This window comes from Podarcis pityusensis (genome assembly GCF_964106645.2).
Source record: "Podarcis pityusensis genome assembly, chromosome: 4".
NCBI lineage: Eukaryota > Metazoa > Chordata > Lepidosauria > Squamata > Lacertidae > Podarcis > Podarcis pityusensis.
The window spans coordinates 2,150,697-2,178,396 of NC_138027.1; the positions used below are offsets into that span (position 1 = coordinate 2,150,697).

At 45.8% G+C, this 27,700-nt stretch overlaps 4 protein-coding genes across 20 annotated transcripts in view; 3 read left to right on the forward strand and 1 right to left on the reverse strand.

The window, feature by feature from the left end:
• LOC308475092 (uncharacterized protein) overlaps positions 1 to 27,700 on the forward strand; it is a 145,562-nt gene that overhangs the window by 85,247 nt on the left and 32,615 nt on the right. The window lies entirely within an intron of this gene.
• On the reverse strand, positions 5,597 to 6,562 carry LOC308475281 (olfactory receptor 52P1-like; the record flags this gene model as incomplete). Its single annotated transcript, XM_081002341.1, has 1 exon — positions 5,597 to 6,562. The coding sequence occupies one exon, from the start codon at positions 6,560 to 6,562 to the stop codon at positions 5,597 to 5,599; it is 966 nt and encodes a 321-aa protein (XP_080858467.1).
• LOC308475302 (olfactory receptor 51G1-like) lies at positions 12,540 to 13,481 on the forward strand (the record flags this gene model as incomplete). The annotated part of the gene is made up of 1 exon (XM_081002371.1): positions 12,540 to 13,481. The coding sequence occupies one exon, from the start codon at positions 12,540 to 12,542 to the stop codon at positions 13,479 to 13,481; it is 942 nt and encodes a 313-aa protein (XP_080858497.1).
• On the forward strand, positions 16,359 to 26,128 carry LOC308476321 (olfactory receptor 52L1-like; the record flags this gene model as incomplete). Its single annotated transcript, XM_081003860.1, has 3 exons — positions 16,359 to 17,285; positions 24,789 to 25,427; positions 25,784 to 26,128. The coding sequence occupies 3 exons, from the start codon at positions 16,359 to 16,361 to the stop codon at positions 26,126 to 26,128; spliced, it is 1,911 nt and encodes a 636-aa protein (XP_080859986.1).

Genomic DNA, 27,700 nt, shown 5'->3' on the forward strand with positions numbered 1-27,700 from the left:
CAGAATCAGAACTCAAGACAACCTTAAGAGATTGGAGAACTGAGCCCAAACTACCAATATGTATTTCATAAGGGACGAGTGTAAGGTTCTGCACTTAGGCAAGAAGAACCAGATGCACAAATATAAGATGGGGGACACCTGGCTTACTAGCAGTACATGTGAAGAGGATCTAGGGGTCTTGGTGGACCACAAGCTCAAGAAGAGTCAACTGTGATGCAGCAACAAAAAAAGGCAAATGCTATTCTCAGCTGCATCAACAGAAGTCTAGTGTCCAGATCAAGGGAAGTAATATTCCTGCTCTAGTCTGCCTTGGTCAGAACACACCTGAAATATTCTGTCCGATTTTGGGCACCACTATTTAAGAAGTTGACAAGCTGGAAGGTGGGAAAAGGAGGGCACCTAGAAGGATAGGAGGTTTTAGGATACATTTGTAAAATAAAGAGCTGTGGGTCCCCATCGTTTTGACTTCCATGCACTGAGGACAGAAATGGATATCTGGCAATGCATAATGTGTGTGTGTGTGTGAGAGAGAGAGAGATAGAGAGAGAGAGAGAGAGAGAGAGAGAGAGAGTTTCCTTGTGCAACCAGCTGGGACTTGGACTAAGTGCCTCACCCACTGGGGATAATATTCTGCACATGGTCCTTTCCCAGAAGGCTCTAAGCTCTTATTGACTGAAGGAGGAGAAGATTAAAATGCTGTGGGTCACATCCAATGTTTTTGCCGTTGTAGGGTGCCTCTGTGAGAGCAGGGCTGCCAACTACAAATAGTTCAAAAAGAGGTCAGGGAGGGTGGTATGTCCGGTCAGGATGGGGGAGATATTTCATTCAATTCGCTTTGAGAAGCACAACCATGCAATCCACACTTTCCAGAACAATATGCAACACTTAACACAGCCTTCCTTGAAAAATCATGCTTCTCCAAATTTTTCAGTGCCGTTCTACAGCCCAGTAAGGCGTAGAAAATGAGGTGGTATGCATTATAGAGGTGGAAATTAACATTAAAATATTTATTGTTATTATTATTATTCATTTCATTTATATACCGCTTTATATTTTTAAGAAGAATCTGAAAGCGGTTTACAGCATATTAAACATCAACAAAACAATCCAGAATCAAACATTTCTGAAGAAAGTCAAACGTAAAGTATACAGTCAATGCAACATAATTAAGAGGAAACAAAAACATTATCTTAAAGATTTCATAATAAAACATTACAAAGGAGGTCAACTACAGAATACAAATTTAACACAAACAAAGTTAACAAAAAAACCTTAAACATTTAAAAGAAAACATCACTAAGTCAAATATAAAATGTACATTTAAAACAGCATAGTTAGCAAGAGAATATAATATTATCATAAGCATGACATGGCTGTTTGTCAGGCACAAAAAGGTGGGGCAAAGGAACCCAACAATTAGGGTTTGTTGCCAGGCATAGCGATGTCCCTCCAGTCTCACCAGGAGCCTCTTCAGTGGGGCTGGTGAGTCTGGGCCCCGCCCCCTAGGCCAGGTGGAAAAGCTTAGCTGTAAATATATTCTAATCTATTCTATAAAGCACTATTGAAAGTCAGATATTAAACTGATAAGGACAGATACTACACTTGATCTTTCTTTTTTTAAAAAAAAAGATATTTATTAAAAGTTTTTAAGATATAACAAGAAAAAAAGAAAAATAAACATACAAAATAAAAAAGTTAAAAACACACATTAATTTTCAATAACATAACTTCCATACACTTATTTCCTCGTACCTCCTCATACCTCCCTTCTTTGTATTCCAGTTCGATTTGTTAGTTCAGCAAATCCTTACCATAAAACTTTTACCCATTTGTGAAACCTCTTTTTTTTCATATCTCTTAAAGCATTACAGCTGGAAACCGCTTAGTTTCTATCCAACATCCTTCTAACATTCATTAATTTTACAATGTTTCTGTAAGTAGTCTTTGAATTTCTTCCAGTCTTCTTTCACCGACTCTTCTCCCTGGTCTCGGATTCTGCCAGTCATTTCTGCCAATTCCATGTAGTCAATCACCTTCATCTGCCATTCTTCCAGGGTGGGTAGATCTTGTGTCTTCCAAAATTTTGCAATAAGTATTCTTGCTGCTGTTGTTGCATACATAAAGAAAGTTCTATCCTTCTTTGACACCAATTGGCCGACAATGCCCAGGAGAAAGGCCTCTGGTTTCTTCAGGAAGGTATATTTAAATACCTTTTTCAATTCATTATATATCATCTCCCAGAAAGCCTTGATCCTTGGGCACGTCCACCAAAGGTGAAAGAATGTACCTTCAGATTCTTTACATTTCCAGCATTTATTATCGGGCAAATGAAAGATTTTTGCAAGCTTGACTGGGGTCATGTACCACCTGTATATCATTTTCATAATATTCTCTCTTAAGGCATTACATGCCGTAAACTTCATACCTGTGGTCCATAACTGTTCCCAGTCAGCAAACATAATATTGTGTCCAACATCCTGTGCCCATTTAATCATAACAGATTTCACCGTTTCATCCTGAGTATTCCATTTCAACAGCAAATTATACATTCTTGACAAATTCTTAGTTTTGGGTTCTAACAGTTCTGTTTCTAATTTTGACTTTTCCACCTGGAAGCCAATTTTCTTATCCAAATTATATGTCTCCATTATCTGATAATAATGAAGCCAGTCTCTCACTTTGTTTTTTAATTTCTCAAAACTCTGCAATTTCAATCTATCTCCGTCTTGTTCCAAAATTTCCCAGTATGTCGGCCATTTGGCCTCCATATTGAGCTTTTTCAAAGCTTTTGCTTCCATTGGTGACAGCCACCTTGGGGTTTTATTTTCCAACAAGTCCTTATATCTTATCCAAACATTAAACAAAGCTTTCCTGACAATATGATTTTATGAGCTTTGACCTTATCATACCATAAATATGCATGCCAACCAAATACATTGTTAAAACCTTCTAAATCCAAAATGTCTGTGTTTTCAAGAAGTAGCCATTCTTTCAACCAGCAAAATGCTGCTGATTCATAATAAAGTTTAAGGTCTGGCATACTACACTTGATCTTAGCCAAAAGGCCGAGAAGCGATTTGCTCATTTTCAAACAAAGACAGACTAGATCATGTTCTAAAGTGGTGATTTTCTTCAGCAAGCTTAGAATATTCTGTTGTGGGTTATTTTGTATACAGTGGTACCTCAGGTTAAGAACTTAATTCGTTCTGGAGGTCTGTTCTTAACCTGAAACTGTTCTTAACCTGAGGTACCACTTTAGCTAATGGGGCCTCCTGCTGCCGCCGTGCGATTTCTGTTCTCATCCTGAAGCAAAGTTCTTAACCCGAGATACCATTTTTGGGTTAGCGGAGTCTGTAACCTGAAGCGTCTGTAACCCGAGGTACCACTGTACAAGCTTCTTAATTAGCAAATTTTCTAACAAAGGTTTTTAAAGCAATACATAGCTTACAGGTACTTTAGCAAAAAAAGGAAAGAATTTAAAAAGGGACTAGCTCCTATCTACTTCAAACGACTGGCTGCCTGCCAACCTGCTCTCCTGCACTGCTTGTCTGGATAGCCTGGAACCTGCTCACCCTTTTATGGTCCAGCTGACAGGCTGCAGAAAGGAAACCTTCTTTTACAAGCAGATTAACAGGAAAGGAGAGAGAGTCTCACCCTTTCTATACAATTTGAGGTTCAGAATATAGCTACTATGGGTGCATTCTATTAAATCTACTAAACAATATATCTTATTTCTGTTAAGCCAATGGAGAGTCAGCATTTATTCCTTACACTCTACTCAGGAGGATGCTGACAGTTCTGAGCCTCTGACTGTCAGGAAACAGCAGAAACTCCTAAAAAATGGACAGATTCACCTTTCTGCATGAATCCTCCTTTATTTGGGGTATTGCCTGTGTGACAATTTGGTGTAACCATCTGCTCCGTAATGGAGATACAATGAAGAGCAAGAAAACTGGACTGCCCCCCTTTCCCACCCAGCTTCATACTCTGGGCCCCAGAAGCTCCGAATTATCCTTTGCCTGATTTTGTGCAACTGAAGCTTAGAGAGCCTTTAAGCCACATATTGCCCAGTAAAGGACACGGCAATCGCGTTTGTACCACCTCTCCGTTATTAGTGTTCTTCATTTATCAGTGTATATATTACTCACGTGCTAAAACGGTGTCTAAGGGGTCTACATGTATAAAATCCATACATAATTAAAATTCACAAATAAGCAAGTCCATTAAAAAGCACAACAATTAACACAGTAAAAGTGACAACTGAAAGAATAAGATCCAGATGTCCAAGTTCGGGGGTGAGGTGGGGGGATGCTTGTCTGAACAGGTGTGTCTTCAAGAGCCGGTGGAATGCTGATAGAAGAAGATGATGATGATGAAGAAGAGGAAGAAGAAGAAGAAGAAGAGGAGGAGGAGGAGGAGGAGTTTGGATTTGATATCCCACTTTATCACTACCCTAAGGAGTCTCAAAGTGGCTCACAATCTCCTTTCCCTTCCTCCCCCACAACAAACACTCTGTGAGGTGAGTGGGGCTGAGAGACTTCAGAGAAGTGTGACTGGCCCAAGGTCACCCAGGAGCTGCAGGCGGAGGAGCGGGGAAGCGAACCTGGTTCACCAGATTACGAGTCCACCGCTCTTAACCATGCTGGCTCTCAGATACAGATGGAGGCCTCTCGTTCTTCAGCCAGGAGGGCATTCCACAACACTTGTGCCACTGCCTGGCATTCAGCAGGCCAAGCAGTCAAAGCCAGCTGGTTCAGAGGAACAGGCACACAAATTCTCAGCTGTGAAAGCTCTTCTTTCAACTGGAGCTCTCACTTATTGCAGTGAAGCCATTGCAGGGTTCGGATGACACACACACACCTTACACTGAGAGAACACGTGATGGGCTTGTGGGACCATTCAGGCTAATTTCTTCCTCCTCCTCACCATTTTGTGTTTGTCATCCATCAGAAGGGGCTCTAGATGGATCCTGACATATGCACACATGGGTTTGCCAGTGTGGGGAGTTTTTACTGGAGCCAGAATCCACCATTGTGTAAAGGACCTACACCCTCAGACATTTGCATGCACAAAGAGCCCCCTTCTGACACATTTACTGGTTTAATTTATATTCCACATTTCCTCCCTAAGGAGCCCAGGGCAGCAAACAGTAAAGACATATTGAAATCAATTCCAATGCAGATGCAGACTGGGATTGAGCTAAGAGGGCAAGGAGACCACTTTTGGGTCAGGCCAGGGCCCCTATAGTCCGGCATCCTGTTCTCACAGTGGATGACCAGGTGACCATTATGGGAAACCCACAAGCAGGACCTGGGCACAAGAGCAGCCCTCTCACCTCCTCGGGTTTCCAGGCAACAGGGATTCAGAAGCATCACTGCCTCTAACCAAGGCAGCGCATAGCAATCATGGCTAGCAACCATCAATAATTCTCTTCCTTGCATTCCGAGCTGCAGAAGAACTTATTTGGGGCATGGCACCTGATTTGAGGTACAGGAAAGGTAGATGACATCGTCCCAATCCAACCAGCTACAAATGGAGTTTGCCAGGGCCCTTCCAGCCAGGTAGGGTTGGCGTTTAGGGGGGAAGGGATTCAGTCTCAACTCAGCCTGAGTTTCACTATGACCCTGCCTGGGAGGAAAACCCTGGTGACCCGTTCCCGGATCTCCTTGGTCCTCACTCCATACACAATGGGGTTCAGCATGGGAGGGAAGAGGAGGTAGAGGTTGGCCAGCAGGATGTGGATATGGGGGGCCACGGAGTGGCCAAAGCGGTGGGTGAAGAAGGAGAAGAGGGCAGGGCTGTAGGAGATCAAGATGACGCAGAGGTGGGAGCCACAGGTGCCAAAAGCCTTGTGCCTCGCCTCGCGGGAAGAGAGACGGAGCACCGCACGGACGATGAAGAAGTAGGAGAGCCCAATGCAGAGAAGGTCTCCTCCGATGACGATCAGAGCCACACTCAGCCCATAGGTGCGGTTGATGCTGGTGTCCCCACAGGCCAGTTTGACCACTGCCATGTGCTCACAGTACGTGTGGCGAATGACGTTGGTCCGGCAGTAGGACAGCCTCCGGATCAGGAAAGGGCAAGGTGCCATCAGCAGCGTTCCCCTGACTATGCCGGCCACAGCCATCTTGGCCACCAGTGAGCTGGAGAAGAAAGAGCTGTACCTGAGCGGGAAGCAGATGGCCACATAACGGTCCAGCGCCATCCCCAGCAGCACCGCTGACTCCATCATGCACAAGGCATGGATGAAGAACATCTGGGCCAGGCAGGCAACGGCTTGGATCTCCCCGCCCTGGAACCAGAAGATGCAGAGCATCTTGGGCAGGGCGGAGGTGGAGGCTGCCAGGTCAATAGCTGCCAGCATGCAGAGGAAGTAGCACATGGGCCTGTGGAGAGCTGGCTCCGTGGCCACCACCAGGAGGATGGTGCAGTTCCCGGCAATAATCACCACATAGATGCAGGACACTGGCACAGAGAGCCACATGTGGTAGGCTTCCAGCCCTGGGATGCCTTGCAGGAAGAATGTGGGAGGCCAGGAGTGGGTCAGGTTGGCCATGGCCATGAGGAACCAGCTTCATCAGAGGCAGATGATTCACCACGGCTGCTTAGCTTCACTCACAGGACTCCTGAAAACCAGAGGAGAAAAACAGACACACACAAAGGTGACATGAGAAGATCGCAGAACTGCAGAGTTGGAAGGGATCCCCAGAGTCATCTAGTCCAACCCCCTGAAATACAGGAATCCCAGTTAAATAACTCCAGCAGATGGCCATTCAATCTCTGTTTAAAAACCTCCAGCTTCTGAGGTCATAGAATAACAGAACTGTAGAGTTGAACGAGAGCCATCTGTTTCAATCTCCATCAAAGCAGGAATCCCGGCTGGAGAATTCCTGACAGGTGGCCTTCCAATCTCCCTTCTGAGGGAGTCTTTTCCACTGTCACACAGCTCTTACACTCAGAAAGTTCCTCCTAACGTTTAGTCGGAACCTCCTTTCCTGCAATTTGAATCTGTTGGTTCAGGTCCTCCGCTTTGGAGCAGAAGGAAACAAGCTTGCTCCATCTTCTGATATTTGAAGGCGACTATCCTATCAATTCTCAGTTTCCCCTTCTCCATGCCCAACTCCCTCAACCGTCCCTTAGAAGGTTTGATTTCCAGACGCTTGATCATCAGATATGGGGTGTGTGTGTGTGATAATGCTCCCTGCACTAGCATCCTCTGTGACTCTGCACAGAGAGCTTTTGCTTCAGCTGTCCTGGCGCTATGCATGGAACTCCAGCAATGAGTGAAGAAATACATACTGGGGGAACATGTGGACTGTGCAAGGTCCAGCCCCAGATATGGAGGGACAAATCTGTCCATTTCGGATTGGCTCAGGTTCTCATTTTTCCAATCTTCACTTCAGTTCTTCACATTTGCACGTAAAACACATGAGAAGAGCCTGCTGGATCAGGCCAATGGGGCTCATCATCCTGGTCTCACAGTGACCAACCAGATGCCCATTATGAGAAATCCGCAAGCAGGATCCAAGCACAAGATTCCCCTCCCTTCCTGCAGTTTCAACAACTGAGATTCCGAATCACTGCTGCTTCCCACTTTGTTTGCATTTTTAAAAAATAATATTAAAGAATTCCTTATGAATATTCGTCCGGATTTTTGGTGGGATTATGACAACAATTGTAATGTAACAAGAACTATGGTATGAACAGAATTTTAAGGAATGGAATGGAAAACATTATATGATGCTGGTGGGAAAAGATTGACAATGGAATCCATGGAGGGGTGGAGAGGAGTCCAAGGATTCAGGGAATCCTACATTTCTATTATTATGGTTTATGAATGAGCGTAAATGTTAAATGTAAAACTGAATAAAAAAAATTAAAAGAAAAAGAATATTCAGCAGGATTTTAGTGCATGTTTCTCCCAACATTTATACAAAATGTTGTCCAATATGCACATTTTTGGAAAACCCTTTTTCTTATTACAATGCATTTCTGTATATTATTTTCAGTCACATGTGTGTTGTTGCTGCTGTTATTTCGGTTTATTACCCACTCTTCATAGGGAAAGTTAAGTTAATTTAAAAGTCGATATTAAAAACAGTTAAAACAATCACTATACATATTCCTTGGCCATGGAGCTGGGATGCAAAACTCAGAGAATTTCAAAGGGCAGCTCTGTTTCAGCTCAGTTCAAATTAAGGAAGTTCATCTTTAGACAAAAGGTGAACTGAATTCCTTCCCCTCCCTTGTCCCACAGGGATCAGGAAGAAAAGCAGTTACACGAGGCACAACCTTATGAATGAACAGAGACAGATATCCTTCATGGAGGAGAAGATAATCTATGGTTCTTAGCCAGGATGGCTCTGCTCTGCAAATCCACAGCTGGAGGAAGTAATGCTTCTGAAAACCAGCTGCTGCAAATCACAGTAGGGCTGTGGGCTGTGGTGCTCAAATGCTGCTTGCGGGTTTCCCATAATGGGCCACTTTGAGAACAGGATACTGGACCAGATGAGCCATTGGCTTGATCCAGCAGACACTTCTTATGTTGTGGAGGCTGCGCTGGTGGCCACCAAAGGAAGCTTGAAGTGCTGACTCGCTTTGTATTAGAAAAACTCACCAGGCAGGCAGCGGAGAGGCAGAGTCCTTGTGGGGTCCTGGTGATACCGATTCTACAAGGGGGCACCTGTGAAGAGCAGGCAACAGCCTTTATAGGCTGCCTTTGCCAACCTCCCAGCAAAGATCCCCAGAAGCTGAGGCCCTGGTGCTTAAGGGCAGCTGTGCAATGTTGGTGGGAGCACCTGGGCTTCCTCCTCTCACCTGCTAAATAGCCTCTCAGGTGTTTCAAGTTTGCCTTCCTGAGAGATTTGGCTGGCTGGATGTGTGGGGCTCATGAGGCCACCTTGAAGGGAGCAGATGGAGAGGCTTCTCAGCCAGGAGGTTCTGCAGGTATAATGCTGAAGAGCAGCGCCAACATCTCTGCAGCATTGCTGACCTTGTGGAGCAAAGAGCAGAGCACCACTCCTTCCAGTGAAAACAGCCAGTCCCCAAGAGACTGTTGGAAAACAAGAAGGTCTTCATCTGCTGGCAGAATGATGACAAGGAGAGAGCCTGGTCTAACTTCTCTAGGCACGCAGTTCCAAAATTGCCTGGTCTTTCAGATAGCTTGGACCTAGATAATTTTTAATTTTCTAGTACATGATGTTTACTGTTCCAAATAAAAGATTGCTGTCCAAATGATACAAACTGTCATTGAGTTCAGACTGGCGAGTCTTCACTTTTGAGACACAATCAGCTCAGTTACAGATGGGTAGCCGTGTTGGTCTGCCATAGTCGAAACGTGTGCAAGCACGTGTATCTGAAGAAGTGTGCTTGCACACGAAAGCTTATACCAAGAACTAACTTAGTTGGTCTTTAAGGTGCTACAGGAAGGAATTTTTCTATTTCGACAATCAGCTCAGTTACTAAAGATGAAAGGAATGCATAAGAATACGATGAAAGAATATGATTCCAGCCCCTTTAACTAACCAGAAAGGACTTGAACGCACCATAAAGTGAGAGGGGTGCAATCCGGGTTTATTCTCAGATGCTTGCTTGTTCCTTTTATGGGTACAACAAGGTCATACTTTATTATGCTTAAATTGGTTTTATTGATTCCACACACACCCATTTCACATTGTATATCACTTTGAAATAAAAATAATACAAACCAACATTTGAGGTCAGCTGCAAGCCTGATGACTCCATTCCTGGGTATTAAAAGAGGCCATTGTGAGGCCAGGAGCCACATCTGAAGGCAGCCCTGTTTAGGGAAGCTTTTAATGTTTAATAGGTTATTGTATTTTAGTGTTTTGTTGGAAGCCGCCCAGAGTGGCTTGGGGGGACCCAGCCAGATGGGCGGGGTATAAATAATAAATTATTATTATTATAATTCATAGGAAGGAAAGGGGGGTGGGCAACCCTCCAATAACAAGGACCACTCTACCTCAAATGCCCCATTCACACCCCCTGTTAATGCCTCCTTTCCCCCTATGGGTAGACCGCTTGCCATACCAAACACCGACCTTTCCATTCACAAGGCGCTTGGCCAATCCGCAGCCACCATTTAAATAGCTGTAAAACTAGCAACCAATCAAAACCTGTAATCTTGACAGCTACTGAAATCCCAGCCTATTGGAGAAGAGTATGCCTAGAGAGTTAGGAAACAGCGCCCCCTACCAAGGGCTACACCGGCACTGCAGCCGTAAAACCAGCCTCATCTCTAGCTTTAGAGCAGGCATAGGCAACTTCGGCCCTCCAGATGTTTTGGGACTACAACTCCCATGATCCCTAGCTAACAGATCAAGGATGATGGGAATTGTAGTCCAAAAACATCTGGAGGTGCGAGGTTGCCTATGCCTGCTTTAGAAGGTTCTTTTGTCCCGAAAACTTTTAGAAATTCATATAAAATGTTTCCTGTGATGGATTTACACCTCTACTCAGAAGGTAAATAGCTATCAGGGGAGGAGCTATGGACATGAGATGGGGCAGCTATAATCCCTGAAGCTGAGACCACATGTACTCAGCTGGCAACACTGCCTGGGTGATAATCGCTGGCATCCTGACACCTGAGTGCCAGACAGGTAGTCATTCCAAGAACAATCGCAAACCCAACCTCAGTGGATTGGGGTCTCAGTCAAGACAAAAGGGCGTGCTTAACTTGGCTGGGAAAACCGTTGATTCACCTAAAGGGTGGGAGGTGGAGGTCAGGTGAGGGACGGGGCAAGTCTGGTGCTCAGGTTTCTGCCAGAAGACCCCTCCCAATTTGTGACATAGTTATGACAAATGTATGATGTTTTACTAAAGGTGTTATGGGTAACTTCTGGAAACTTATAAAAAGGAGAGCCATCCTTTGTTCGGGGCTTCTCTCTACTTCTTCTATGTGGTAGTTTGAAGTCTTGTTGCAAGAATGAAGACCAGGCCTACGGGCTGCTGTTTGGCTCCTATATTTTGGCTGGAGTCTTTACTGGCAATCCAAGTGAGTCTGAGGAATTCCCCACTAAACTCTCTAGATGTTTTGGACTACATCTCCCATCATCCCCAGCCAGAAAAGCCGTGCTCGATGGGGTTGATGGGAATTGTAGTCATAGAGGGCACCTGGCTGGTGAAGGTGGGGTAAGGTGTGTGGTGCAGTGGATGAGTTCACTGTTAAACCACTTTTGCAAAAATGCCTCTTTGGGTCTCTCCTGCCTTGATAATGGTCCCTTTTTTGGAGCTCCAGATCACTATGATGCGCCAGTCAAAGTGGTCGGGTGGTACAGATGATCTTGATCCATTTCACCCTTGGTTCTAACCCATTTCTGGTCTTAAAACAGCCTTAGGCACCTTGGTGGCTGACCTATCTCAGGTACTGGAAAGGGGAGCTACACCCCTGTTGGGAATGGGTGGAGAGCTTGTCTTTCATATCAGTGAGGGAGACCACCAGAGGTCCTTAGCCCAGCTCCCATCCTTTGTAGGAATCAACCACTGCTGGGTGAATCCAACAATAAGGGGAAGTTTCCTTGTAAGCATGGAAGAGCTCAGAATAATTCCTCCTGCTCCTTGAATTGAGTGTTACTCTCTGGCTACTTCCGGAGTCAAGAGACTAAAGGAGGCACCTGCTCAAAGAAGGTCCTCATGGGAACATTTAATTAATGGCACAGGCAGCAAATCAGCTGCACTGTTCTAGGCACTGTGGATCTCCCCATTATTGTTATTGTCTGGGGGCTCCTAAACTGCACTATCATCCTCATCATCCCCACATCAAGAAGGTCCTCTATAAACGCACATAGCCTGTCCTCTTTCTTGCAACCAAATATTGCATGCAAACTCTCTTTCCCCAAAACAAAATGAAAAGGGGGGAGAACAGCATTCTTCCATGGCAGCTTAGACAACATGGCCTTCTCTCAGCTACTTGGAAAAAAGCAGCAGTGAAGAACTCAAGACTCAGAAGCCTTACCCTTGGAGCTCAGAGAGACACAAGGAGGCTCTTCCACAGCATCTTAGCAGCATCCAAGAGAAGACTCTTCCTGCCCCAGCAAAGATTCCCTCCAGGCCACTCTACTAGCCCCTGAAACACTCAAGGAGGGAGACTCGGATCAAGGAGATCAGGATTTCTCCATGCCCTTCACTGCAAGTTGAAGAAGAAGAAGAGTTTGGATTTGATATCCCGCCTTTCACTCCCTTTAAGGAGTCTCAAAGCGGCTAACATTCTCCTTTCCCTTCCTCCCCCACAAAAAACACTCTGCGAGGTGAGTGGGGCTGAGAGGCTTCAGAGAACTGTGACTGGCCCAAGGTCACCCAGCAGCTGCATGTGGAGGAGCGGAGACGCGAACCCCGTTCCCAAGATTACGAGACTACCGCTCTTAACCACTACACCAAACTGGTTATCCTTTTATTCTTGAAGAAGAGTCAGGAATTCTTCCTTGCATTTCATCCTCAAAGATGACAACTGATCATATCCTCCAATGCTCCATTTCTGTGTGAGAGATCTTGGAAGTGAAAGATAGTAGCCGAGGTTCATCATGGTACAGGATACTTTTTCCAACCTGAGCACTGCAGTGCTTGCACTGAGGGGCTTCCCTGGGCTGGAGGAGGTTCATGGCTGGATTGGGATCCCAATCTTCTCTGCCTACCTGGCAGCCGTCCTAGGAAACAGCACCATCCTCTATGTCATACGGACGGAGCCCAGTCTACACCAGCCCATGTACTACTTCCTGGCCATGCTGGCCACCACTGACTTGGGTCTCTGCCTTGCCACGGCCCCCACAGTGCTGGGCATCCTCTGGTTCCAGGTTGAAAAGGTCAGCAAGGAAGCCTGTGTAGCTCAGCTCTTCATCATCCACTCCTGCTCCTTCATGGAGTCAGCTGTGCTCTTTGCCATGGCCCTGGACCGATTCCTGGCCATCTGTTCTCCTCTGAAGTATGCAGCGCTGCTGAACTCCAGTAGAGTGGTCAGAATTGGAGTGGTCCTCCTGCTAAGGAGCACCTTGTTAATACTGCCCCCTGTCTTTCTCCTCTTGACGTTCCCCTACTGCCCTAATGCTGTCCTTTCCCATTCCTACTGTCTGCACCAGGATATGATTCGCGTGGCATGCGCAAACACAACCTTCAACAGCCTCTATGCTCTCACCTTAATCCTCCTCACAATGGGTTCTGACCTACTCTTCATCCTCATCTCCTATGGCCTCATCCTGAGGACTGTCCTGGGCATGGCCTCTGATAACCAGGGCCACCATAAGGCCCTGAGCACCTGCGTCTCCCACATCTGTGCCGTTCTGGTCTTCTACGTCCCAGTGCTTGGGCTCTCCATCGTACACCGGTTTGGACAGCATGCACCTGCCCTACTCCACATCATCATGGGTAATGTCTACATCCTCCTGCCACCCTTGATGAACCCCATCATCTACAGCATCAAAACAAAGCAGATCTACAGCAGAATCCTCAGAATGGTCAGGAACTCCTGAAGGATTTGTCAGTTCATGGATTGATTACTTCATTTTATTTTCCTGTGTTTGTATCCTCCTTTTCCCCCATCATGGAACCCAATGTGGCATTCATGATGTTCCCATCCTGCCACTAACCAGTCACTGGCATGCTTTGCTCCAGCAAGGTGGTAGCCTCATGGTCCTTCAGGCAAGATCCTGGGACCATTCATCCAGGGGAATTCCAAGAGAGAGCCAGTCACTCAACTCACTGTGACCAATATCGATTCATCAATATTGTGCCACGCACTGTAGAAAAACAGCATTTTCCCTCTCTGACTCAGAGTTGTATCAGTTAGGATGCTATTTTTGTTGGGTTGTTTCCCTCTATGTCTAATGTTATCATATTTCTTCTGCCTTCTCTAAATAAATACAAGATTAAACAGCCTGGATAGTCCAGCTGGTGAGAGTGTGCTGTTGATAATGCCAAGGTTGCAAATTTAACCCCCATGTAGGATAGATGCATATTCTTGCAGGGAGTTGGACCAGAAGACCCTCTGGGTCCCTTCCAACTCTACAATTCTATGATTCTAATATTTTATCCTGGGTTCTTTCGTTGCTGTGGCTGATTTGCTACTAAAAGTACTTGAATGCCACCCACCCACAGCTAAGTGAAGCTCACGTGGACACAATGGGTAGAGGAAGAGGAGAAGTGGTGATAGGCTTCATTCCACACAACTGGATGAGGGTTGCCTGCCAGTGGTGGACCTTCTCAAGATTTGGTGAGGGTTTCCTTCAGGGCCTGGACTCCTGCAGTCACACAGCATCGCTTATGGGTCAGGTGGGTGTTGTGTGAAACTCTCAGTTCCCCCAAATGTTCACTTTCCAAGCTTCAGCAGGTGCAGGAAACTGTGCCCCGGATAGGGGAACCTCTTGGGCTTGCAGATCGTAAGGTCAGCAGTTCGAATCCACGCAATGGGGTGAGCTCCCATTGCCCTCTCCCATCTCTAGCAATTTGAAAGCATACCAGCGTGAGTAGACAAATAGGTACCACTGTGGTGGGAGGGTAAATGGCATTTCCCTGTGCTCTGGCACTCATCATGGTCCTCTGTACATCAGTAGTGGTTCAGTCCTGCTGGCCACATGACCCGGAAAACTGACTGCAGACAAGTGTCGGTTCCCTGGGCCTGAAAACGGAGATGAGTGCCACACTCCACTGTCAATTTCAACTGGACTTAACTGTCCAGGGGTCCTTTTCCTTTTACCTTACTTTACCTATATGTTTATTTGGTGGCATTTTGTAGCTGCGACTACACAGTGAACCAGGCAAAGCCAGTGGGGTTTTTTCAGGGGGTACTCAGGGGTACACAGTTACCGGCACCTCTTTTTCTGGTTGTCAAAAAGTGTGGCACTTACTGTAGCAACTTCACTGTGAGTACCGGTACTTATTTTTCTAGGGAAAAAGCAGTGGACAAAGCTGCTCCATCTTGGAGTTCCTCTACATGCTTGTATAAAACAGGAGGAAATAAGTGTTGGAAATGTAAAGAAACAGAAGGTACGTATTATCATATGTGATGGCAATGTAAGGTTATTAAAAAATTCTTGGAAATGATATATACTGAACTGAGAAAAATGTTCAGAATAACCTTTGTTAAAAAACCAGAAGCCCTTTTATTGGGTATTACAGGAATGGATCTACCTAAAAAACATAAGAATCTGTTTGTGTATGCGACAACAGCTGCCCGGATATTGCTAGCCCAACACTGGAAAGAAGAAGAAGTCCCCACCAAAGAAGATTGGCAAATTAAGTAAATGGAGTATGCTGACATTGCTAAATTAACCAGGAAACTTAGAAATCAATAGTACAAATTTTAAAAAGAATGGGAATTGTTTATTGCATATTTACAAAAGCAATGTACACAAGTTAATACATTACCAGGATTTTTTTTAAAAAAACCCCCACTTGTAATACTATACACAATGTACAAAATTGGAAGTAAATATAGATAAAGATTTTATTGACATGCGAAAATGAAAATAATATAAAGGAACGGGGGGGCGGGGGGAGTCAGAAGAATCAAGTAATCCGATTCTGTGGATTCAATATTAATTGTATATATAGTTGTTTTAAATGTTTTATTTTATGCCTTTTAAGGTAATGTTTTTGCTATTATGAAAATTAATCAAAATTATATATATAGAGAGAGAGTTCATCTACATGCTGAGGGTATACGGGGGGGGGGGGAGAGAAAAGCTCTTAAAAGGAAAGGCTAGTTTAGAGTAATTTTTAGCTATCTCACTGCAAGTGTGGGAAGTTTAAGCAGAGGGACTCTGGTCATTGCAAAGCCTCTGTGGAGTTGAAGCACTTTATTAATAGAGCCACAAGGAGGCTCTTCCACAGCATCTTAGCAGCATCCAAGAGAAGAGACTTCCTGGACCCAGCAAACATCACCCCCAGGCCCCTCGTCCATCCCCTGAAACTCTCAAGCAGGGAGACTTGGGTCAAGGAGACCAGGATTTCTCCATCCGCTTCACTGCAAGGTATCCTTTTATTCTTGAAGAAGAGTCAGTATTAGAGTGTCTGCTTTGCATGCAGGAAGTCTCAAGGTCATTGTCCAGCATTTCCAGGTATAGATGTGAATGTCCCCTATCTCAAAATCCTGGAGATTGGCTGCAAGTCAGTGTAGCCAATTTTGAGCTACATGGACCAATGGTCCAACTCAGTTTATTACAGCTTCCTGTGTTCCAATACTTTCCACTCCTGAATGGCAGACATCTTCTGCTTAGGGCACAGCTTAGATTTCTACAGGAATTCTTCCTTGCCTTCCATCCTCAAAGATGACAACTGATCATGTCCTCCAAATGCTCCATTTCTGTGTGAGAGATCCTGGAAGTGAAAAATAGTAGCCAGGGTTCACCATGGTGCAGGATACCTCCGCCAACCTGAGCACCACAGTGCTTGCCCTGAGGGGCTTCCCTGGGCTGGAGGCGGTTCATGGCTGGATCGGGATCCCCATCTTTTCCATCTACCTGGCAGCCATCCTAGGAAACTGCACCATCCTCTACATCATAAGGACGGAGCCCAGTCTGCACCAGCCCATGTACTACTTCCTGGCCATGCTGGCTACCACTGATTTGGGTCTCTGCCTCGCCACGGTGCCCACAGTGCTGGGCGTCCTCTGGTTCCAGCTGAAGAAGATCAGCAAGGAAGCCTGCGTAGCTCAGCTCTTCATCATCCACTCCTTCTCCTTCATGGAGTCAGCTGTGCTCTTTGCCATGGCCCTGGACCGATTCCTGGCCATCTGTTCTCCTCTGAAGTATGCAGCGCTGCTGAACTCCAGTAGAGTGGCCAGAATTGGGCTGGTCCTCCTGCTAAGGAGCACCTTGTTCCTACTGCCTCCTGTGCCTTTCCTCTTGACATTCCCCTACTGCCCTAATGCTGTCCTTTCCCACTCATACTGTCTTCACCAGGACACCATTCGTGTGGCATGTGCCAATACAACATTCAACAGCTTCTATGCCCTCATCCTCATCCTCCTCACCATGGGTTCTGACCTGCTCTTCATCCTCATCTCCTACAGCCTGATCCTGAGGACTGTCCTGGGCATGGCCTCTGACAACCAGGGCCACCATAAGGCCCTGGGCACCTGCGTCTCCCACATCTGTGCTGTCCTGGTCTTCTACGTCCCGGTGCTTGGGCTCTCCATCGTACACCGGTTTGGACAGCATGCACCTGCCCTACTCCACGTCATCATGGGTAATGTCTACATCCTCCTGCCACCCTTGATGAACCCCATCATCTACAGCATCAAAACAAAGCAGATCTACAGCAGAATCCTCAGAATGGTCAGGAACTCCTGAAGGATTTGTCAGTTGATGGACTGATGGTTTCATTTTATTTTCCTATGTTTGTATCCTCCTTTTTCCCCATCATGGAACCCAATGTGGCATTCATGATGTTCCCATCCTGCCACTGACCAGTCACTGACATGCTTTGCTCCAGCAAGGCGGTGACCTCATGGTCCTTCAGGCAAGATCCTGGGACCATTCATAAAGGGGAAGTCCAAGAGAGAGCCAGTCACTCAACTCACTGTGACCAATATCGATTCATCAATATTGTGCCACGCACTGTAGAAAAACAGCGTTTTCCCTCTCTGACTCAGAGTTGTACAGGTTGGTTTGCTATTTTTGTTGGGTTGTTTCCCTCTATGTCTAATGTTATCATATTTCTTCTGCCTTCTCTAAATAAATACAAGATTAAACAGCCTGGATAGTCCAGCTGGTGAGAGTGTGCTGTTGATAATGCCAAGGTTGCAAATTTAACCCCCATGTAGGATAGATGCATATTCTTGCAGGGAGTTGGACCAGAAGACCCTCTGGGTCCCTTCCAACTCTACAATTCTATGATTCTAATATTTTATCCTGGGTTCTTTCGTTGCTGTGGCTGATTTGCTACTAAAAGTACCATATTTTTTGCTCCATAATACGCACCTGACCATAAGACGCTCCTAGTTTTTAGAGGAGAAAACAAGAAAAAAAAATTCTGAACAAAACAGTGGATGTATGATTTTCGTGGTTCATGCTGTGGCCACAGATGTGATCTGATGGTAAATTTGGGGTGACCCAATGCAAAACTCCTCAGGATCCCTGTGGATCCATGCTTTGTAAACACATTTTTGCACCATTGCAGCCCCAGGAAACAGTGGATGCCTGAGTTTTTTGGTGCAGGCTGTAGCCATGGACATGCTATGTGATCTGATGGTGAATTTAGGGTGACCCAATGCAAAAATCCTGAGGATCCATGGGCTTTTACCTCCCCTCTCCCAGGCAGCCTCCGCTAGCGTCCCTTATCTCTCTCCTGATTCCACCGATCAGCTGCTTCCTTTCAACACTCCCTTCCCTCTTGTTTGCCTTAATGTCTTTTCCTTAGCTGGAGCAGCTTTTTGCTCCTCCTTCTCTTCTAATTTCTCTCCTTGTTGCTTTAGTCTTCCTGTTTCCCCCTTTGCAAGTTTGCTGTCTTTTCCTCCCCCCTCCCAGGCAGCCTCCTTTATCTCTAGCATCCCTTATCTCTCTCCCTGATTGGCAAACAATCAGGCTTTGTTTCAACACCTACTTCCCTCTTTCAAAAGAAACAGCATGATCTTCTTTTTGCCCCTGGGCAATTCGGCTCCAGGGACCACACATTCGCTCCAGAAGACGCACAGACATTTCCCCTTACTTTTTAGGAAGAAAAAGGTGCGTCTTATGGAGCGAAAAATATGGTACTTGAATGCCACCCACCCACAGCTAAGTGAAGCTCATGTGGACACAGTGGGTAGAGGAAGAGGAGAAATGGTGATGGGCTTCATTCCACACAACTGGGTGAGGGTTGCCTGCCAGTGGTGGACCTTCTCAAGATTTGGTGAGGGTTTCCTTCAGGGCCTGGACTCCTGGCCATTTAGTAACACAGCATCGCTTATGGGTCAGGTGGGTGTTGTGTGAAACTCTCAGTTCCCCCAAATGTTCACTTTCTAAGCTTCAGCAGGTGCAGGAAACTGTCCCCTGGATGGGGGAACCTCTTGGGCTTGCAGATCGTAAGGTCAGCAGTTCGAATCCCCGCAATGGGGAGAGCTCCCATTGCCCTGTCCCATCTGCTGCCAACCTAGCAATTTGAAAGCATACCAGTGTGAGTAGACAAATACAGTGGTACCTCAGGTTAGATACGCTTCAGGTTAGATACGCTTCAGGTTACAGACTCCGCTAACCCAGAAATAGTACCTTGGGTTAAGAACTTTGCTTCAGGATGAGAACAGAAATCGTGCTCCGGTGGCGTGGCGGCAGCAAGAGGCCCCATTAGCTAAAGTGGTGCTTCAGGTTAAGAACAGTTTCAGGTTAAGAATGGACCTCTGGAACGAATTAAGTTCTTAACCTGAGGTACCACTGTAGGTACCACTGTGGTGGGAGGATAAATGGCATTTCCATGTACTCTGGGACTCATCATGGTTCTCTGTACATCAGCAGCAGTTCAGTCCTGCTGGCCACATGACCCAGAAAACTGACTGCAGACAAATGTCGGTTCCCTGGGCCTGAAAACGGAGATGAGTGCCACACTCCACAGTCAAATTCAACTGGACTTAACTGTCCAGGGGTCCTTTACCTTTTACCTTATCTTGCCTATCTGTTTATTTGGTAGCATTTTGTAGCTGCGACTACACAGTGAACCAGGCAAAGCCAGTCCTTTTTTTCCAGGGGGTACTCAGGGGTACACAGTACCAGCACCTCTTTTTCCTGGTTGTCAAAAAGTGTAGCACTTACTGTAGCAACTTCACAGTTGAGTACCGGTACCTATTTTTCTAGGGAAAAAGCCCTGGGCAAAGCTGCTCTATCCTGGAGTTCATCTACATGCTGAGGGTGTATTGGAGGGGCAGAGAAAAGCTCTTAAAAGGAAAGGCTAGTTTAGAATAATTTTTAGCTATTTCACTGCAAATGTGGGAAGTTTGAGCAGAGGGAATCTAGTCTCAAGGTTGAAGCCTTTGTGTGGTTGAAGCACTTTATTAAAAGAACCACAAGCATGGGCTTGGGCATAGCCAAGGGGCAGCAGCTGCTCCCATCCCCAATCAAGTAAGTAAATAAAAATACTTAACTAAAAGTAGAAATTGTAGAAAGATATTGACAGGTTTTTCTGAGAATTTGGGGTCCAAGGAAAGCAATTTAAAACAACTGTTGCTGAGACATTTTATTCCAAATCTGCTATACAGAACCTGATAGAGGATGGTGATAGGTGGGTGTCCTGCCCACCCCCTGCAACATAAATCCTGTCTGCACCCCTTGCCATGAGTGCCAGAAGAGACTTCTCTTTCTTCTCCAGGTCCATCCATTCCCCTTGGAGAGGCACCATGGAGCGGTCAGAAAGCTCCCAACCAATTAGTGATCCCTGAAGATCACACCGCAGCCCATAAATATTTCCTGGCTTTCCTCCAGGTTCTGGCAGAATCAGGTTTGCTACAGTTGTGACACTGGGGTGCCGATGGCTTGTCTGAGCGGGGCTTCGGCTGAAGGTGGAGTCCAGAACATCCAGCCAGAAATTGCGGTAAGGAGCCAGAGGGGTGGGGGTGAGGATTAGCAACCAGGATAGTTTGAAACCATGTTTGTTACTGCAGCATCCCCTGCAAAGTGAGTGGGATGCCACCAGATCCCTTTTTGATGGCCTCAGTCACAACAGCAAGATCCTATCTGGGTGTTTGTCTTGGAGAATCCAATTCTGGCTGCATATTAAAGAGAGAAAGCAGATTTAAAACAAACAAACAAACCCAGATAATAGAAAGTCCTTCTTCCTGCAGTATGTAGTTAAACTATGGAACTCCCTTACACAGGAGGCAATGATGGCCTCCGACTTGGGTGGCTTTAAAAGAGGATTAGACAGGTTCGTGGAGGAGGAGAGGGCTATACGTGGATACTAGACAGGATGGCTCTGCTCTGCTTCCACAGGCAGCCGTGATTCTGGAGCCCAGATGCTGAAACCACAGGAGGGGAGAGAGCTCTTCTGCTTGAATCCTGCTTGCAGGTTTCCCATACTTGGCATCTGGTTGGCCAGTGTGAGAGCAGGACCCTGGGCAAGATTGGCCCCCACAGGCCTGATCTGACAAGATCTTCTTAGGTTCTCGGGCCCGTACTCTCTGCTTAGCAAAACCAGGCAATATGCAAGCAAAATGGCCTTAGCTGACTCCCAGGTCTCCTCCAGACAACCTGGCTATTGAACGTTCCTCCTGCTCTGCTGGTTAGCTGATGCCTGTTCTTTGCTGAACATATTGGTGTTTCGCAACTTTGACCTGTTGCAGGACCTTAGCCAGACCTTAGCAGAGCATACTCAGAGTTCCAGAAAGCAATCATTTGCAGACAGGATGGACGAAACAGGAATAAGACACTGCTACTAGTAACTTGGTTACTTAGAGGTGTTTATTATTTACAGCAGACTCTACAAGTTACTATATGCAAGAACAGAAACGGATCTTAACTAGCTCTCTCTTAACAAACTCCAGAACTCAGTACACCACACTGACCAACAAACTAACCCAGTCAGTAAGGTCATAAGTCATCATGCCTGTTTGAGACCTCAACCAATGGTAGAGCTGTATCCAAGGTCTCATATCTCCAGGCAGAACACTTAATTAACTCTGTGTGAGCTGCACAGAATGGCACATAGTCAAAAACCCCAACAGAACATTCATCCTGATTTGCCTGCGGGGTCTTCCTGTTAATCATTTGTTCATTCTAAGGGCATTTCCTTATAAAAAGCCATTGAAAGATGAAGGATTTGTTGTACTAAGGCAACCAGGAGCTTTGAGCCACTTTAATTGTGCAGATTTGAACTTCTGCTCTGTGCTTAGATCCCTTTGCAAAATAGTTTGTGACAGCCTAGAACCAACACTGATTTGAATTTGAGTATGATGGGAAGCTAACATTGGCACTCACCCTTTCATTTTTAAAAAAATGATATTTATTAAGAGTTTAAGAATTACAGAAAAAGAGAAAAAGAAAACAACAAAAAATTTAACAAAGCATACATTACAATACATAAAAAGAAAAGCATAAAAAACAATACAACAATACAGCAAAAAAACACAATAACATTGAAACACACATCCAATGTTCCATATCTTTCTCTTTCATTTACTTGTTTCATCGACCTCCTCACACCTCCCTTTTTGTATTCTAATTTAATTAATTGTTTCAGCAAATTCTTTCCATCTTTCTCAATTTTTGTTATATAATTTATCTTAACGATCTAACCTTTTAATTAACTCAACAAATCCTTTCCATCTTTCACTATATTCTGTCATTCAATTTACCTTAATTTATTTAACCTTATCTTGCCATAAAAAAAAACCTTAAAACTTAAAACTTAATGTACATAACTCTTTATATCATTTCTACTAAAGCCAAATAGTTTCATTCCAACGTTTTTCCTAATACTCATTAATTTTACACTAATTCTCAAAAAAAAAACTAAAAAAAAAAACTTTCTTCCAATTTTCATCCAACGTCTCTTCTTCCTGGTCTTGGGTTTTGTCAGTCCTTCTTGTCCATTCCATCTAGTCCATCAACCTGGTGATCTTATATCCGAGGCTCTTAAGTCTTTTCCATGTCCCTTCTGCAGATCTTCTTCTTGTAGCGATTGATTCAAAACACCGCGCCACTCACCCCACGTCGCTTCGGATCCCCAAAAAAGGGTTTCCCTGTGAGTAGGGGAGGCACTCCTGGTGTCAGCCGAATCCCACATTCCAAGGCTTCCTCCGCCTGGGATTTTTAGAGGGCCTTCACCGCCGCGGCAAGACCAGATTTTCACGGAGCGGGTTCCTCTCGGTCAGAGGAACTCCGCCATTGCCGATGGCGCTAACCCGGAAGTCTCGGCACTCACCCTTTCAAGACTCGAGAAACAAAGCTCCTGTTTTATGGTTGCATGTCCTGCAGCAAAATCAGCACCCTTGGTGGATGAATCACAGAACTGTAGGGTTGGAAGGGACCCCGAGGGTCATCTAGTCCTACCCCCTGCAATGCAGGGATCCCAGCTACAGCATCCATGGCAGATGGCCATCCAACCTCTGCTTAGAAACCTTCAAGGAAAGAGAGTCCACCACCTCCCAAGGGACTGTGTTCCACTGCCAAGCACCTTTGATGTTCCTTTAGCTTGTTGGGGTGCTCTGGAGACTGGACCCTGCTTGCCTTCTTCACCCATCTGCTTCTCTTTTATATATATAAATTTATTTATTTGGTTTTTCAGTTGAAATTTTTACAGTCCCATATACAACATACAACATAGAAACGAGATTCCAGAGAATCTTCTGGACTCCCCTCTTCCTCTTGGTGGGTCCTATTGTTAATAACTTCCTCCTTCATCTTTTATAATAATCCAAATCTTTTACCTCTCCACTGTGTCCATTAAACTACAAGTGATATTCCAACCCTACTAACGATTTTAACTGTTTACAATGGGTTTTAAGATAAGTTATGAATTTACCCCATTCCTTATTAAAATTTTGGTCTTTCTGATTTCTGATTCTTCTGGTTGTTTTAGCCATTTTGGCATAATTCATCAACTTGAACTGCCATTCTTCTCTGGTAGGGACTTTATCTTCTATCCATCTGTTGCCCCAGGAAAGCCCCCTCATCACGGCATGCCAACTCAGAGGCCAAAGGAGACGGCTGAAGGGCACACCCTCCCTAACCAGGCTCAACCTCACACAGTCCTGCATTGAAGGGTTGAGGTCCTTCCAGCCCTACAATTCTATGGTTCTATGACTTAAGCCCCCCCCCCCCAGCAGTTTTGTCCCCTCCTGTACAAAAGAAGCTGGAAGACTGGTGTAGCTTTTAAGGGTCAAATTGTTGCTTTGAGTTCCACAGTTCCTGTTTCTCCAGGCAGGTTCTGATGGCACATGTCACAGCTCAGTGGCTCCAAAAGGTCCTGGGTTCTGTCCCTGGCATCATCTCCACGAAAAGACCAGTCTCTGAAGCCCTGGAGAGCCAAAGGCAGATCAGTGTGGTAGATAATCCTGACCTAGAGAAATAAATGGTCTCACCCTAGAATTCGTGGACATCCAGTGATGGAGAATACTGGAAAAGTCTGGACGGATAAGAGAAAGTCCTTCTTCACACATGTTGTTGTTGTTGTTTAGTCGTTTAGTCGTGTCCGACTCTTCGTGACCCCATGGACCAGAGCACGCCAGGCACTCCTGTTTTCCACTGCCTCCTGCAGTTTGGTCAAACTCATGCTGGTAGCTTCGAGAACACTGTCCATCCATCTCGTCCTCTGTCGTCCCCTTCTCCTTGTGCCCTCCATCTTTTCCAACATCAGGGTCTTTCCCAGGAAGTCTTCTCTTCTCATGAGGTGGCCAAAGTATTGAAGCCTCAGCTTCAGGATCTGTCCTTCCAGTGAGCACTCAGGGCTGATTTCCTTCAGAATGGAGAGGTTTGATCTTCTTGCAGTCCATGGGACTCTCAAGAGTCTCTTCCAGCACCAGAATTCAAAAGTATCAATTCTTTGGCGATCAGCCTTCTTGATGGTCCAGCTCTCACTTCCATACATAGTACATAGCACATACATACATAGCACATAGCATAGTATACTGCAAAAGGCAGTAATGGCCACCAACTTGGATGGCTTTAAACGAGGATTAGATAAGTTCATCATCTGGCTGGCCACTGTGAGAAGATGATGTGCCATTGTCCTGGTTCAGCAGGCTCCTCTTGGGATCTTTTGACTTGGTGGGAGGCAGTTTCAATGCTCCTACGATGTTCCTCACAGAAGTTCTCTCTCCTTCCTTCTCCTCCAGGAAGCATGCTCAGTGATGATGACCTGATTTCTCCAACAAGAGCATCATGTGTGCTTCCAACTGCAGTTCCCAGGCCAACCCCTCCTCGTTCATCCTGCTGGGAATCCCAGGGCTGGAAAGTGCTCAGCACTGGCTCTCCATCCCCCTCTCTTCCATGTACCTCATCACCATCTTGGGCAACGGCACCATCTTAGTCATCATCAAGACGGAGCCCAGCCTCCACAAGCCCATGTACATCTTCCTCTCCATGATGGCTGCCATCGACCTGGTCATCTCGACCGCCACCCTGCCCAAGATGCTCTGCACCTTCCTGTTCGATGCCGGCAAGATCAGCTTCGGTGGGTGCCTGGCTCAGATGTTCTTCATCCACTCTTTCTCCGTGATGGAGGCCACCATCCTGGTGGCCATGGCCTTTGACCGCTACGTGGCCATATGCTCCCTGCTGCGCTATGAGGCCATTTTGACCAAGTCTGTCCTCCTCAAGATTGGGGTGGTGGTGGTGGCCCGGGCGGTTGCTCTCATCACCCCGCTCCCGGTCCTTGCAGGGCGGCTGCCTTTCTGCAGAAGTCACCTGGTGCCCCATACCTATTGCCAGCACATGGCTGTAGTGAAGCTGGCCTGCACTGACGTCACGGTCAACAGCCTGTACGGGCTGAGTGTGTTGGCTTTTTGCAGTATGGTAGCGCTGCAGAGAGCTTGCTGGGGAGACCATGCATTAAAAAGGGACTCAAAAATAACTTAAACAAGGTTTTAATAACAAAAACAAAAACTCCATTTACACTAAATACATCAACAAACCAGACCCAACCACCAACCCATCCCCCAGGGTAATGGGAGAGCTAGGTGCTGCTCCTTATATACTCTACCCAATTGCTGACATAGTTTAATCAGTACAACTCAGCAGCACCTGCTATGTTTCACAGCTGTAAAGCTGGGTCTTGTTAGTTTGCTCTGGCCCTTGCTCCGGCCCCTTAAAGACACACACATCGGGTGGAACAATGATGAACCTTTACATGTAAAGAAACCATTCAACAGAGTGTGGCCCTCTATGTGGGCATCTCCAACATGCTGCTCATCGCCCTCTCTTATGGCATGATTCTCCGTGCTGTCCTCCGCCTGCCCTCCAAGGAGCCTTGCCTCAAGGCCTTCAACACCTGCGGCTCCCACATCTGTGTCATATTGATCGCCTTCGTCCCGGAACTCTTCTCCATCCTGACACACCGCTTTGGCCACAAGGTGCCTCCACATGCCCGCATCCTCCTGGCTAACCTCTACCTGCTGCTGCCCCCTACCCTCAACCCCATTGTCTACGGGGTCAAGACCAAGGAGATCTGCAACAGAGTGTTCCGCAAGTTTTGGAAGAGGAAAGACTTGTACTGAAGGCACTGCAGGCGCTGGAGGGGCGTCCTTGCCCACATGGTGGGCAAAAAGGCATTGGAGCAATCAGGGAACCCCCAAATGCAACATAACTGGAGACATTGGGGCAGAATGCTGCAACATGATTGCTGACCACAGTGGGGCCTTCTCAGCCTAGAACACCTGTGCTCTGGAATCCGCAATGGCTGCCAATTTGCTGCCGGGCCAAGTTCAAGCTTTTGATCCCTGCATTGCAGGGGGTTGGGCTAGATGACCCTGGGTACCCCTCCAACTCTGCAATTCTATGATTCTATGGAGGGGGGACCAGTTTGCCTTATCCTCTATGCGCCCAGTCAACTGCTACATGAAAGCAGTTCCTTATTTGTAAGAACCCAGTCATTTAGTGTGGGAGCATCTGAACTTTGAAACTCCCTTCCTCTTGACATCAGGCAAGCAGGCGCCTTCGCTGTGCTTTTTTTGGCACCTGCTAAACACATTTATGTTTATTATTTATTATTTATTATTATTTATTTTAGGTAAATATTAAATTTATTAGTTTTCATAAAACATACAAAAAAAGTAATACTATACCCTTCTAGTTTAAAAAAAACACCCACTCAAGAACAAGAAATTTCTGTTAACATAAATATATACCTTTCCCATGCCTGCGCTTTCCCACCACCTCCCTTTGACCCCCCCCTCCACCACACCTCCACTTCCTTATCTTTTATATTCTATACTTTCATTGCAATATTTTAAACACATTTATGTTTAGACAAGCCTACCCAGAAATGTAGAATACTGATATTTGTTTTGAATCTGCTTTTCGTTTATTGCTGATTTTATATTTGCAACGTTTTTGAGAGTTTACTGTTTTTACCGATAATTTATTTTATTGTCTTTGCAAATCACTCTGAAATTGATTGATTTTTACATTCAAGCAGTGTATAAATTTTGTGAAGTGAATGAATGAATGAATAGGAAATTGCTGCTAAACGCTAAGAGCGGCTTAGCTGTGAGTGACTTGTCACTTGAGTATAACTTTAATAAATAATAAAACAGCAGTGCATATACAATAAATAAGAATCATCCTAGCATTTAAAATTCAATTTGCACACCATCCAGCAATTTGACTTCACTCCCAAAGGTGCACTCCTCTGTTGTCTCCTGAGACAGACGGATGCCAGCCAACATGTGTTGGTTGTGGCTACAGTGGTACCTTGGTTTACAACCATAATCCGTTCTGGAGGTCCAGTTGTAAACCAAAACAGGTTGTAACCCAAGGCACGCTTTCGCCAATGGGGCCTCCCCCCCAAAAGTGGGTTGTAATCCAAAAAAAGGGACACGCACTTCCGGGTTTGATGTGGTTATAATCCAAAACAGTTGTAATCCAAAGCAGTTGCAAACCAAGGGCTGGGAGGCCAGCTGGCTAGCCCCAGCTAGGCCATCTCCTTCCAGCTGTCCCGCTGAGAAGACCATCACTTCTGCTCCGATGTAAATCAGCGACCCGGACTTCAAAGCCAGGGCACACTATCAGCAGATCGAACTGAGCACACGAAATAGGCGTGAGGCTTGTGGAAGCATACTACAGCTATG